This window comes from Myotis davidii, unplaced genomic scaffold (genome assembly GCF_000327345.1).
Source record: "Myotis davidii unplaced genomic scaffold, ASM32734v1 scaffold1421, whole genome shotgun sequence".
Lineage (NCBI taxonomy): Eukaryota > Metazoa > Chordata > Mammalia > Chiroptera > Vespertilionidae > Myotis > Myotis davidii.
In genome coordinates this window covers 269,100-283,207 of record NW_006291550.1, presented here as the reverse complement: position 1 = coordinate 283,207, position 14,108 = coordinate 269,100, and the positions used below count along the sequence as shown (strand labels likewise).

The following is a 14,108-nucleotide window of genomic DNA, read 5'->3' as shown; positions in this document are numbered from 1 at the left end:
TGAGGTGAGAAAGCAGCTTCTGGCCATCCCACTCCCCAGCCCCCTGCACAGGAAACAACCTGCTGACAAGACCTTTACTAGTGCCCCAGAGAAAGGTCTAAATTTCCACAGGTAATCTCTCATCTGTCTCAAGTTTTGAAGATGGCACTAGGCAGACCATCGAGTGCCTCAGGTTAGAGAACTACAGCAAGTATAGCTCTTACATATTAATACAGGGTAATTTTACAAATGTCTTTGATTACATATATATTTCGCCTAATTGTTATCAATAATATTCTTTATAAATGAGCCATATTTTATAAATAAGAACACAAAGGCAAAACCACACTGGAATTCAGGTCTTTTAACACTTGGTCCAGTGATCAGTCCACTTTATTACTAATGCTGAAATAAAAATTTAGCCGTTACTATATATGTAGTTCTATAACCCTAAAATCTCTCATTTTTTCTAATTTCTGTCCTAAAAAATAATATAAATATGAGTTACTAATACTATTAACATGCTTAACTTGTAAATAATGTAAAAATACAGAAACATGAAGTATTTAAGTATATATATTTTTTTAAACATTTCTCCTACCTCAGTAGTACATGTGGCTGAAGTTATTTTCTTCCAAGTAACTGATACTTTACCTTCATTTAGTATATTTAAATAATAAATACGTAGACAATTACTATAGAAATTACTTTATGTGCAAATAACGTGTTGACATTCTACCCATAAATTTGATTTTCCCGAAAACAATTAGCTTTTGAAAAGAAAAGCTCACACGTTTTAAGAGGCTCTGGATTCCCCTGCTTCTAAATCATTGTTGAGTAAAAAAAAAAAAGGCCTGTTCTACCAGGAATCTCAAGTTAGAATGTTCTCCAAAGTGAAATGAGAGCAGAGTGCCATTCAGGAACAACTATTCAGCACTCACCCCAACCTCCACAAGTCTTTCCAAGCAGGTCAACCAGGTCAAAAGAGTCCAACAGACTTAGGCTTCAGCGTGAAGCCATATGTGCTTCTAATGTGTTAATAAACCAAAACATGAAATACTGAAATCAAAATAAGAGATATGAGTACTTGAGGCTAATTATCATGCAGATTGTTAGTTCCTTGTCATATCCCTCCTTCTGTAGAGTTAATAAAGGGAAGATTTTTACTGCAAAGAACATTTTATTTTATATAACACTAGCCATGAATATTTGTCATCAGTTACTACATAAATGCTGCCTGGTGCCATTATCCAAGTGGCACCATCATTTTATGTCCACAATTCACTTGGTATTTATAAAATTTTCATAATTTACATAAGTACATCTATCATTGAAGATTTTACACTGAGATGCAATCTAGCATCCATATTGTCTGATATTTTACAGATAGTAATGTAGAAGAAATGTATTTTTAATCACCTTTTCATCTGAGTCACCTTATGTAAAAAATAAATCAATAACTTAGAGCATCTAAGTCTCTAAAGGAAATTCCCAATGTGCTCATAGAAATGGTTAAACTGGATTGTCAGAAACAACTTCCATGGCCACATCCTCTTGTAGTTTATGTACCATTCTGTCTTCCAACTGCTTTCCTTTGCCTTAAAAAAAAAGAAAAATTAAAAATTTTATCAACTCAATGTGACCTTACAGAACTCAACACTTTATAAAATAACATTGGCAATTTCTAAGATATTTAAGAATAGTAAATAAACTTATACAGATCTTATAATATGCCACACATTAAGGATTCTACTTACATTTGCTCATTTCACCCTCATAACTACTTGTATTTTATTTTATTTTAGTTATTGCTTTGAGGGGGTGAGGGAGGGGGGGAGAAAAGGAAGGAGGGAGAGAGAGTTATAGAGAAACACTGATCTGTAATTTCACTAATTTATGCATTCATTGGTTGATTCTTGCATGTGCCCTGACCAGGGATCTAGCCCACAACTTTGAAGTATCAAGACAACACTCTAAACAACTTAACAACCCAACCAGGACACATTTTAAAGAAGAGAAAAGCCCTAACCGGGTTTGGCTCAGTGGATAGAGCGTCGGCCTGAGGATTGAAAGGTCCCAGGTTCAATTCCGGTCAAGGGCATGTACCTTGGTTGCGGGCACATCCCCATTGGGGAGTGTGCAGGAGGCAGCTGGTCGATGTATGTCTCTAACTCTCTATCCCTCTCCCTTCCTCTCTGTAAAAAATCAATATAATATATATAAAAAAAAAAAAAAGAATAAGAAGAAGAAGAGAAAAGCTGAGGCACAGGGACAGGTGAACTTGCCCAAGATCCCTCAGTTGGTAAGTCCAGTAAGTCAAAGTGATGGAATTTGAACCCTGGCCCTCATGGATCCATGGTCCCTGCTCTAAACACTGTACTACCAACCTCAGAGGGTTATCTAAAACTTAGATAACAATGTTTGTAACATCTGTATGTGAAACAAATGCTCCACGATTCTATTTTGTTTTAATAAAATTTGGTACAAAAACAACCAAAGTACAACTTTAACACAAATCTACTCACTATGTGCTTACAGAATTTGACCTTTCCTAATAAGCTGTAGGCATGGGATCATTCAGAAATCAAGTCTGCAACTAAATCTCACCAAAGTACTTGGTGCCAGCTGAGTAAAAGGCTGGTTTTCTCACACCTCACAAAGAAACTGCACAGACAACTGTCCAAATGAGTGACTACCAATCCAATATAATAAAAGCCTAAAATACTAAGTGTCCCACCATTCATTCAACCGTTCAACCAGTTGCTATGACACGCACTGACCAACAGGGGCAGATGCTCCAACTGGTAGGTTAGCTTGCTGCTGGGGGTCTGGCTGATCGGGACTGGGCGAGACGGACCGGACACGCCCTGGAGCCCTCCCGTGGTCCTTTCCCGGGCTCTGATCATACACTGGTGGGGTCCTGGATTGCGAGGGTGCAGGCCAGGTCAAGGGACCCCACCAGTGCACAAATCCATGCACCGGGCCTCTAGTAAGTTACATAAACACAAAGAGAAGGTTTTAATACAAAACTGTAGTTCTCAAAACTTACATTATCAGAATTGCCTGGAGACCTACTTAAAGAACAGAGGGCCAGAGTCTCTGTGTTTATGCTAAGTTCCCCAAGTAACTCCAATACTGACCCGTCTGAGAACCACTAACATAGAACACTATCCTTTAATAAAAACAGGTATGAGGCAAAACTATCTATGAAATTATTACTCAACTCATTTTGATTAACTTGGAGAGATAACTTACAGAAAATAAGATTTTATGAAGGAGAAAAAAAATGTAAAAAAAACTGACTGAAACTGGGAAATATACTGAATAACTTGTAACTGTTTAACCAAGTCATATCATAAATGTTCTGAGATAACATTTACATGAAAAAATACTCAACCTTAAAGAGCTAACTGATACCAAACTACATAGACCACAAAAATCTAGGTTTTTCATCTCTCTGCGTAAAGCAGAAAATTCCTACGCAATGCTTTACTTACATGCAAAAGGTGCTCGGATGAGATGGATGTTTTGCTTGACTTCTTTGATGTCCTGAGCTTTCTGTAGTTCTTTATTTTTCTTCAACCTAGGGTAACAACATTTAAGGCCAGAATTTTAGTTACTAAACCTTTAGACTGTAATTTTTAATTAATCTGTAATTTGTAAAAATAAAATTTACTAATAAGCCATATAGATGAGGAATGGGAACTCAATTATTTTCTAGTTACAAATTAGATTAAATAGGATTCCTACACTACAAACTTGTTCATTCAGTATACCTAGTGCCTAATAAAATGAGGATTCAATATATATTAGTGGAGTAAATGAAGGCATGAGATTGAAGGAAGAAATTAAATTTCAGAAATCAATGTCTATTATATACATGTAGTGCAAATCTTAGAGCCTAGATCGTCTCTCCTCAAACAGAGAACAGTCTCTGTTACCTAATATTTTAAAAATAATTCAGTAATTATGAGAGACAAACTCATAAGACATTCAACAAAAAACTAACAGACTTGTTCCCAAATATTTTGGCCCCTTCTCTGCAATGCGTTAACAATCTTTTAAAGCTAAAAAGCTGTTGGCACATGCTTCTTTTCTATGACAGCCTGCCATAGAGACAAGAATTAAAGTAAATGTGGCAAAATGCTAACAGAATATGCAAGAGTTATTTATACTATTCTTACCGGTTTTTGTAAGTCTGAAGTTAGGTAGGGGAAAAACATGCCTCTAAAGGTCTACTAGCAATTATGTTTCCAAGAGTTACTCTACACATATATGCATACCTGTTCATTATAAATTTAGCTTGACGTTTCTGTTTGATCTCTTCAACTCTCTTCATTGCATCGACTACAAAACAATTCATAGGAGTTAGCAAATTATTCACATTCAAGCAAGAGCTTTAACAATAACTTCTTTATTCTTTATTCTGATTTCGAAATTGAATAAATGAAAAACTCATTCTTTTAAAAAACCCTACTAAAACAGCTGAGGTACCCTTTGCTGACATCAGTTAACTATTTTTTACAAGTGTCATTTCTCTAAGTTTTAATTTACAAAAGCTACTAAATTGCTACTAAAATTGTCCTTCTATAGTAAAGCAGTCTAATGGTTTTCAAATTTTATTCTACAGAGAACTCAGATTAATAGCAGCTAATACCATTCTCAGCTTGTCATCTCCATAAATGAAAGACAGCACCTTTCTGGTCATAAAGACCAGTTTTCCTTCAAGTGCCTGGGAGATAAACAGCACATTACGAATACTGGTAAAATGAACCAGTCAGCCAATTGTACCACATTCTCAACCAATAAAATCCAACTGTTTTTGGAAAATGTGTACAGAAGCTGAGTCCAGCTATGCTCTAATATCTGTATCAGCACAATCCAATGTAAGATACACCACATATGTAATTTTAAATTTCTAGCAGACACATAAAAAAAAGGTCAAATTAAGTTTAATGATATATTTTGTTTCACCCAACATATCTAGAAAATTGTCATTTCAACATGTAATCAGTATAAAAAATTGTTAGACATTTTATGCTTGTTTTCATACTAAGTCTTCAAAAACCACATGTATTTTGTATTTACAGCACATTTCAATGCAGACTAGCCACATTTCAAGTACTTAGCAGACCCTGTGGCTAGTAGCTACCATACTGGACAACATACTCCCAATCTAGCTTCTTAAATTATAGTCTGTAGAGAGAAGTATAGCAAGATAGTCACAGTCTTAAAGTATCTCCCCAGAATAGAGTTATTAGTTACAAAGGGCAAAACACAAACTTCACAGTGTGGCAATCTGGCAGACACCCCTTTAGCCAAAGATCAACGTTAGCATTGCCAGTAATAGGACTGATGAACAGCAGGTGTCTCCTGACAGGACCATGACAAGAACTTCCCATTACTTTAAACCAAATACCTGGCCTATATGCTTCAAAATGGTCAATTTCGTGAAATATGAAAATAAACTCAGCAACTGTTCCAAACTGAATGAGACTAGAACAGACAGGACATGTACTATTCTAGCAACTTTTGCAATAAAAGATATTGGGACAATTAGAAAAATCTAAACAGGTCTATGATTAAATGATACTACTGTATCAATGTTAATTTCTTGATTCTAATAATTACACTGTGGTTTTATGAGAGAATGTCCTATTTTTAGGAAATACATATCAAGCTATGTAGGGACAGAGGAGTGTAATGTTTGCAACTTAAACAGTTCAGAAAAAAAAGTATAGAAGGAAAGGAGAGAGAGAGAGAAGAAAAGGTAAATTTAATAGAATGTTAACATTCAGGGAATCTGGATAAAGGTATCAGAGAATTCTACTCCTGCCACTTCTGTTTAATCTGAAATTATGTCAAACAAAAGCTTTCTTTCCAGCAACATTGGCATAACCTGGGAGTTTGTTAGAAATGCAGAATCTTAGGTCCCACCCAGACAAACTGTATCAGAATCTGCATTTTAATAAGACCCCCCAGAAGGCCCCATGGTGCCTCTGGCATTAAGATGATGTTTATATGAATAACTCTAAGACAATGTCAACTCTAAATGTGCACATGCTGTGGCTTAAAATAATACAAGATGCGGTAAAAGTAGGTTTACAGTTGTTTCTACTGAAAATACATTAATTAATAAATAATAAAAGAATAAACTATTTCGCATACTCACAACTGTAAACTTACTTTTGCTCTACCCTGCATGCTTGATATGTAACTTTTTTCCTTCTTTCTTTGCCTTTCACAGCAAAAATGATACAGGCAAGTTCTACTATTCCGAAGCACTTTCATACCTTGAAGTTACTCAGAAGGGAACTAACACAAGGGGCAGGTATATCCTTTCTAATAATCAGATACTGCATTTCTGGATATTCCAGAAGACTGAAAACTTTTAAATAGAAGCATCTAATAAATACTAAAAATTGGTCTGCAATACAGAGATATGATGGATAAAATACAAATTATTCTTCCTATTATTACTGTTTTCAAACTTCTCCTACTGCTGTTTCTGTGGATATCCACTTCTTAACCAAGATTGCTCAGTCCACATCTCACACAATTCGATAATATAAGCAATAAATATAAAACTATTGTCAACTGGCTAGTTTACAGACAAGATGATATTGAAATAGGGAGTGTGGGGAATCAAGAAATCTTTTAAAAGAATATCTTTTTTCTGGAACACTACTAACAGCTATTATTGTGTAAGCCAGCAGGAAATAGTTTGAAGTTCCAAAAGACTCATACTGTCTACCCAGGAGTTCTTCGGAAAGTCTATTTTTAAGACCCCAATACAAAAGGACATCAGAATCTGTGTAGGAAAAAAATACTCAATAGAGCACTGCTTCTTACAGAACTTGCAGAAGTATAACCAAGTGGGCCAAGGGAATGAGACTGTGATCATAGCGGAACCAATTAACATCGAACAGAAGCAGTGAAATCGGAGAACTCAGTAAGATGCACGAAGAGGGCAGGGACTGTGTGCACCCTGTTCATCTTCACATGCTTGAGTCAGCACTTACTGTTCAAGTATCAGAGTCTCACAGAACACAACATTATTTCTGGCGATCAATGTAACACAAAACCAGCATGGAGGGTCATAGAACTGAATATCCACATCCGACTAAAATAAGATATGCATCTGTTTCAACATCAAGCTGAATAACCATTAAATAACAGCAGTTATAAAATATGTCAGGGTGATATGCAGCTACTGTCGTCAAGGAGTAAAAAAAGAGAAAACAAAGGCCAAAGTGAAATATATCCCACACTCACCCAACAAAGTATTCTCTCTCTCTTTTTTTTCTTCAGATTTCTGGGTGTTTTGTGTGTGAGCACTTCAAATATTATCAAATTTAATTACATTATTTTTATAATGGACACATCAGCCACTTGGGGAAAGGATTTTGGGTAGCTTATGAAAATTCCTGGCATTCCCTTGTGACTTACTTGTTTTATTCCACAGTTCTCGCTGGTATTTGATAGGTTCATTTCTGCGTTTTTCAAATTCAAATGAATTATCCTGTAAGAGGGGGACAGATATGGTTTTTACAGAGGTACGAAGGAAAACATTTAAAATTTATTCTCCTTTTCATAAGCATTCAGAATGTATTAAACTATGGACACACATTAAGATTCCCCCCAGGGTGATCCCAGCAATACAAGTTTTTAAACCTTTTCTCCTTTACAAACCGCGATGTACAAGACAGCCCTACTGAAAACATTTCTCTCTATCCAAGTGATTGTCAAAGGGAGGGAAGGGAAGAGCCCAAACCCCATTTCTCAGGAGAGGCATATAACACTCGTGGGATCAAACAAATTGAAAAAGCTTCCCTAACTTCCCACTCCTACATGAGACTCACAGTCAAAAAATTTTGTATTAGGCTGAACCATATGAAATTACCATTTTTCATAGAAAAAAAGAGTCAAACATTGAGAATTTCATGTGGTTCAACCTAAATACCCATCATGCTTATACATTTGAAGACCTATACACCTTTGTGTATAAAGCTATGAAACTACACATCTTCAAATCAATGTAATGCTACTCTACATGACATAAGCTTTGCCCTGAATTCTTCAGGTCCTTTCTAAATGTAGTTGGTATTTTGACAGTTAATAATCCTATTTATCTTAAAACATGCAAAACAATTTTGGAAAAACTACAGGTATTTATTGGTTTCCATATCTACCTAACAGGAATATGGAACAGCACTAGCTCTGTGTCTGGCTAGTTTATTTATAATACACACGACTCTATTTAGTTCACAATAACATCAACCATGACAAGGCACCAGCAAGTGACTGGGACTGGTATCCTTTCTTCATTCATATAGCTGCCACCTACAATTGAAGTGCCTGTTTCTTCTTGCCATACTGAAAATTACTTTTGTAACAGTAACTATAATTTGGCCTTGCATCTTGTCAAAAATATTCATTACATTCATTGAAAACCTCTGGTTTTGTTAAGGAAGCCAGCAAAGGGCTTCATGGCAATTCTTAGATACTGCCCTTAAGGAGTAGGGGGGTGGGAAAATATGGATTTGGAGGAAAAGGAAGTCATGCAGGGCAGGGACAGTTTATCAGTGGTTCTCGACCTTTTGGCCCTTTAAATACAGTTCCTCATCTTGTGACCCAACCATAAAATTATTTTCATTGCTACTTCATAACTGTAATGTTGCTACTGTTATGAATCGTAATGTAAATATCTGATATGCAGGATGGTCTTAGGCGACCCCTGTGAAAGGGTCGATCGACCGCGCGACCCACAGGTTGAGAACCGCTGGTTTAGATCTTCCTCCCTCAAGGGTAGCCTGTGCAGCAGCGTTCAGCTCCTCCCTTTGAAGGGGCTGAATGTGGACAAGCTTCCCCAGATCCTTTGACCAATTCAGGAATAGCAGCAATATGATGACAGGGACTCACACACGAAATTCCCTCCTCACAACAATACTATGAACTAATTTCTCCGCTACCAGACACAAAGTCCTGCTAAGGAAATCTGTACACTGATAAGTGAATCTATTACAAATCTCATCTGAGCCCTCACTGCTGTTTAAGAATCCTTTAATTAATTTCATAACGTCCTCTCAAAATCCCTAAGCAGCCATTTCCAACTCTACCCTTTTCTTTGCAAGAGCTAAAAATAGTTTTTTGAGAATAAGAAAAATCACTTCTACAAACTGGATCACAAATTTTTTTTCCTTTTCAGAATTCTACAGATTTATGGATTTTAGGATCATGTGAGAATTATTACTATAACCAAATACAAAAAAGTCATTCATCAATCATGCTGTAGGAAGCTTTGTTATAGTTAATTAAATCATATAACCGCCCCCCCCCAATAAAAACCTGAAATTTTTAAATTGTAAAAACTATACTCACCACTGTGAGCTCTTTACCGGCTGCTTTACGGAAAGCTTTAGTCCACCTGACCTTGCGAGGATTGCGCTTCTTTTTAAAGTTTTTATGACACTTGGATTTACAAAACCTGAACACCTACAAGAAAAGTTAAAATAGTGAGAAGTCAATATTAGAGTTTTTTCTATCACAAGGTATTACCCCTCCCAGACAAAATATACTCTAAAGTCTGAGAAATGACAATGTTTCTCACGCACAATTGCTTCTATTACCATACTACTAAGGAATATATATGGACATGCCAGATTAAATAGAAATTGAACTATTTTTTTACTATCAAGCTGAGGACCCTGAAAATATGGTTAAAAACTACCATTTTTATAAAACAACAGTAAAAACCTTATAATGATCTTGAATCAGAAATAGTTTTAAGGAGAGTCATTTATTTAAATCACTTCCCATTTCAGAATAATTCTCAAAATTCACTTTCTATATACCTCAGTAGAGGTAAAAGTTTCAAGCCACCATCCAGAAATCTCCTTTGGTTCTTTCCATCCTTGCACAAAATAATTTCAAAAAGCAACTAAAACTGGCTATAGATTTGTTTTCTAAAATCTACTTGGAAGAATCTTCATTACTACTTTAATTCTCCACCTTAGTAATGCTTACAATTTAAGGATGCCTCAATGTGCTCCAAAATGGCTTATAGGGACTCATTGCGTAAGTCTAAAATGCATTATTTTGTTACTTTGTAATGTCTTAAAACACATTACAATTTGTGTGTTACCAAAAGAAATATGAGGAGAAAAAGTCATTTTTTTGAGTTAAATAATCACAACCAAGAACAGGTAACCCACTTTCAAAAATAAATCAAAATGAGTTATAAACATTTCAAACTTAAATAAGGCAAAATACTTGCAGATGTCACAAGCCAAAATACTTTTCATTTTATATATACTTTCTTCTATGCGGAACTTCAAGCAGATCATTATACACATGAGGACGTACCTTTCTTAGAAATGGTCAGTACTAGGTTAATCTGATCTAGGCTCATACCTCCCGGAGAGCCCTCTTCAGAGAGACATGGATGTTTATCTACATTCTTGAATTCATTTCAAAGTAACAAGAAAATATGAGAACTACTGTAGTCTCCTGGAGTAACTCACTATGACATCATTATCAGTAAAATTTCTTTGAGCATTTCCAGGCCAAAGTATTATAACCTTTTTAAGTAAAAGCCTCCTGTGTTTAATACTTACTAGGTAACTCCTAGACATATTCCCATTTCTAAGGTATGTCTAATGAGGGCTTTGAACTTGTCCTGGGTATCCTCAACTCCAGAAAGAGCCCATGCGAAGTTACAGGGAAGTCTATTTGAACTCCAAACCTACAGACATTATCTGACAAGCACAATAAAATATCTGAAGAGGGGATGGGGATTCAATCAGCAAATAAGGTGCATCTACTATGCGCCTGCTGTTATACTAGGTATAGGGATACAAGAATAACTAAAACATAAATCCCCACCTTGAGAACTTAGGCTAGCAAGCTAAGTATATAAAGTCTCACTTTGCATATAAGAGAGACTGAGATCAGACTAGGATATAAAAAATGGTATAAAGCTATATACAATAATCATGTATAAAATAATACGAAAAAAAACACAATAAGGTGGTTAAATCTATAGTGGAGTAGGTGGTGGATGGATTATGTGTGAGACAAAGCTTTGAAGGCTCAAGTTTCCCTTTTAATCTTGTCCTCTATCCGTGGTTGGCAAACCTTGGCTCCCGAGCCACATGCGGCTCTTTGGCCCCTTGAGTGTGGCTCTTCCACAAAATACCACGTGTGGGCTCGCACGTAGTGCGATCGAAACTTCATGGCCCATGCGCAGAAGCTGGTATTTTGTGGAAGAGCCACACTCAAGGGGCCAAAGAAGCTGCATGTGGCTCGCGAGCCATGGTTTGCCGAGCTGCAGTTTGCCGACCACTGCTCTAGATCATCCTACCTTCAACTCACAACAAATGATCCATCAAATCACACCTCAGTCCGTTGACCTTTTCTTATTCCTCCAACATTTATTAAGCACTCAGTAGGATGTATATATTTTTCCTGTTTATAAACTATGTGAAAATATGGAGCATTATTACTAATTCTACCTTTAAGAAGCTACCTAAGAAGTGTAAGCAGGGAAGTCCCTATTAAAGATGGTCTAAAAGCTAAGAGCATAAAGGCAGAAAGACTAGTTAGGAGGCCAGAAAAATGACAGGTGCCGAACCTGGAACCAGGGCAGGAAAAGAGAAAGCAGACGCCACTCACTATCCGCTGCAAAGGCAGAATGAATAGCACTCTTAACAATGAGATACAAAAGGTGACCACTCACTATCCGCTGCAAAGGCAGAATGAATAGCACTCTTAACAATGAGATACAAAAGGTGAAAGATTCAAAGATGACTTGCATTTCCAGCCCAGCTGTCTAGCAGATGAGAGAGAGATTAATTCAGAGAGCAAAATGATCTGAGGCAGTAAGGCACCCTCCTTCAGTGGGCTCACTGTTAGGTACCAACAGGATCACCCTGTCGGGTGGAAAGTTCAGACCTGGAGCTAAGGAGATGCAGATCTGGGACTCATCAACACAGATAAAATGAGACACCAGCAGGCCCACTATATGGCACTTCACTAGATGGCACTTCTTCTGCGCTTTTTTACCAGAAGATTAGACTCACCTCATGGTGGTGGTCTGGGGCCGAACCTACAATGTCGCCAAGGTGTGCCTGTACTTTTCCTGCATTAGTGCTTCAGGGTCTCCACCACTTCTAATTTCCCCAATGGATCTGTTCTGACCCACTGGTCTCCCCTCTCCTTCCCTAGGACTACCCACCTCACCGACCTGAACTTCCCACGTGTCTGTCAGATCAACATCCAGCTCTAGAGCGCTGCTCCCACGTCTGTGGTTCTAATTCCAACGCCCAGCGGACAGGCACTGCTGGACAAAGACCATAAAATATGACGACAGATCATCTACAAAGCCATACTGCCCACTGTGAATTTGACTCCAACCTGGCAATGATTCATTTTATACTTTAGTCACCTTCCTATTGCTCTTTCAAGTACCCAAACACAGATTTGGTCTCTCACTTTCAGGAAGAACCCTCGCTCCTGATGCAATGAGCTCAGCATCTTCCATCTATAACAGAGAGAGAACGCAATGAAGTAGGAACTGAAATACCTTGTCAAAATCACCTCCAAATGCATGTATCCTTCACAAAGTCTTTCACAACCAGCCCTTACGGTGTATCTATGTGTGTGCCATCTTATGTTTACAGACTAATCTTTCTGCAAATACTCTACCCCAGGCCTCTATTTCCACCCAGGATGCTTCCATCAACCTCCACACACTATGGACAGTCCCAAGGCTGATGCACCTCCACGCTACGGACATTAGCAACGACGCCCGACGGGGCACACGTTCAGCAAAGCTTACGAGCTGTAGAGCGGCCACGCTGCCCCGCGGGCCCCGCTTCCCCGTCGGGGCCCGGCTGCCCCGCTCCTCCTGCACCTCCGGACGCCCGCCAGGCGCAACTCCCCAGGCGGGAGGTGGAGGCCGGAGCCGAAGCAAAGCCTCCCTCTCTCCGGAGGGGAAAGCGGGGACCCCGGCCGAACGCCGCGGGCGCCGCGGTGCGCTCCGACCCTGGCCAGCTCACCTTGCAGTCGTTGCGGACGAACATCATGCCGTGGCCCGGGTATATGGGCCCGGAACAGAAGTAACACTTCTCTATACGCATGTTGAACGCGCGTGGGGACCCACCATCCAGACGCCGAGCGTGAGAGGAAGTGACGTAGCTCCGTCACAGGAAGTGGTTCTCTTCCAAGTCCCCGACCCGGAAGAAGCGAATCGGCTCCAGGTGATTCTTGCCAGTGTTACAAGATCTGGCATATTTGAAAAATTGGAAGAAATCTTGGGGCGCAGGCGCAGAGCTGCGCGCCTGCCTCGCCGCCGTCTGTGGGGAAAGCGAAGCGTGGCTGTGCGCTGGCGGCCGAGCGCGCTCTCACAGCGCCGCGTTTTCCTCTACCGCGCGCTGCAGCGGCGCCCGTGCTCGTCTCTGGTTTGCGCTTTGCCCCAGGGGTCTTTTTCCCCGCATCGGGTTGCCCTACAAACTCATTTCTCCAGCCCCTTCCGCAGACCCGCCCCAACCCTCCTGCCTGGCGCCCGCTGCGGAACCTCCGCCCCCTGGGGCGCTGGACGGCGCAGTTGAGTCTCTGAGGCTCGGTGGGTTTTAAGGTTTTACCAGCAATTTTTAAGAGACTTGTTGTGCTGTTCTCCATCTTTGCGTCGGCCCCCTTTTAAACGATATACATATGTGGCAAAAAAACACACCAAAAAACCTAAATCCAAACATTTTCACGGAAAGCTAAGGTTGCTTCCCCAGAGCTCAGTACTCCTCCCCAGGGACAATCAGGTCCTTTAGTACCTGCCAGAGGTTTTCTGTGCAGAGCCAAACATCCTATATAATAAAAGGGTAATATGCAAATTGACCAAATGGTGGATTCACTGGTCACTATGACACACACTGACCACCAGGGGGCAGATGTTCAATGCAGGAGCTGCCCCCTAGTGGTCAGCACACTCCCACAGGGGGAGTGCCACTCAGCCAGAAGCTGGCTCAAGGCTGGGAGTGCAGTGGCAGTGGCAGGAGCCTCTCCCGCCTTGTCAGCAGCACTAAGGATGTCCACTGCCGCCTTTGGCCCACTCCCTGTGAGCCGGCCTAAGCCGT

General features: G+C 39.4%; 1 protein-coding gene across 1 annotated transcript; it reads right to left on the bottom strand.

The window, feature by feature from the left end:
• Positions 1 to 419: 419 nt before the first annotated feature.
• RSL24D1 (ribosomal L24 domain containing 1) lies at positions 420 to 13,188 on the bottom strand. The gene is made up of 6 exons (XM_006764958.2): positions 13,038 to 13,188; positions 9,361 to 9,474; positions 7,429 to 7,501; positions 4,263 to 4,326; positions 3,477 to 3,562; positions 420 to 1,577 (listed from the first exon to the last, which is right to left on the bottom strand). The coding sequence occupies exons 1-6, from the start codon at positions 13,116 to 13,118 to the stop codon at positions 1,492 to 1,494; spliced, it is 504 nt and encodes a 167-aa protein (XP_006765021.1). The 5' UTR covers positions 13,119 to 13,188; the 3' UTR covers positions 420 to 1,491.
• Between the last annotated feature and the right edge of the window lie 920 nt (positions 13,189 to 14,108).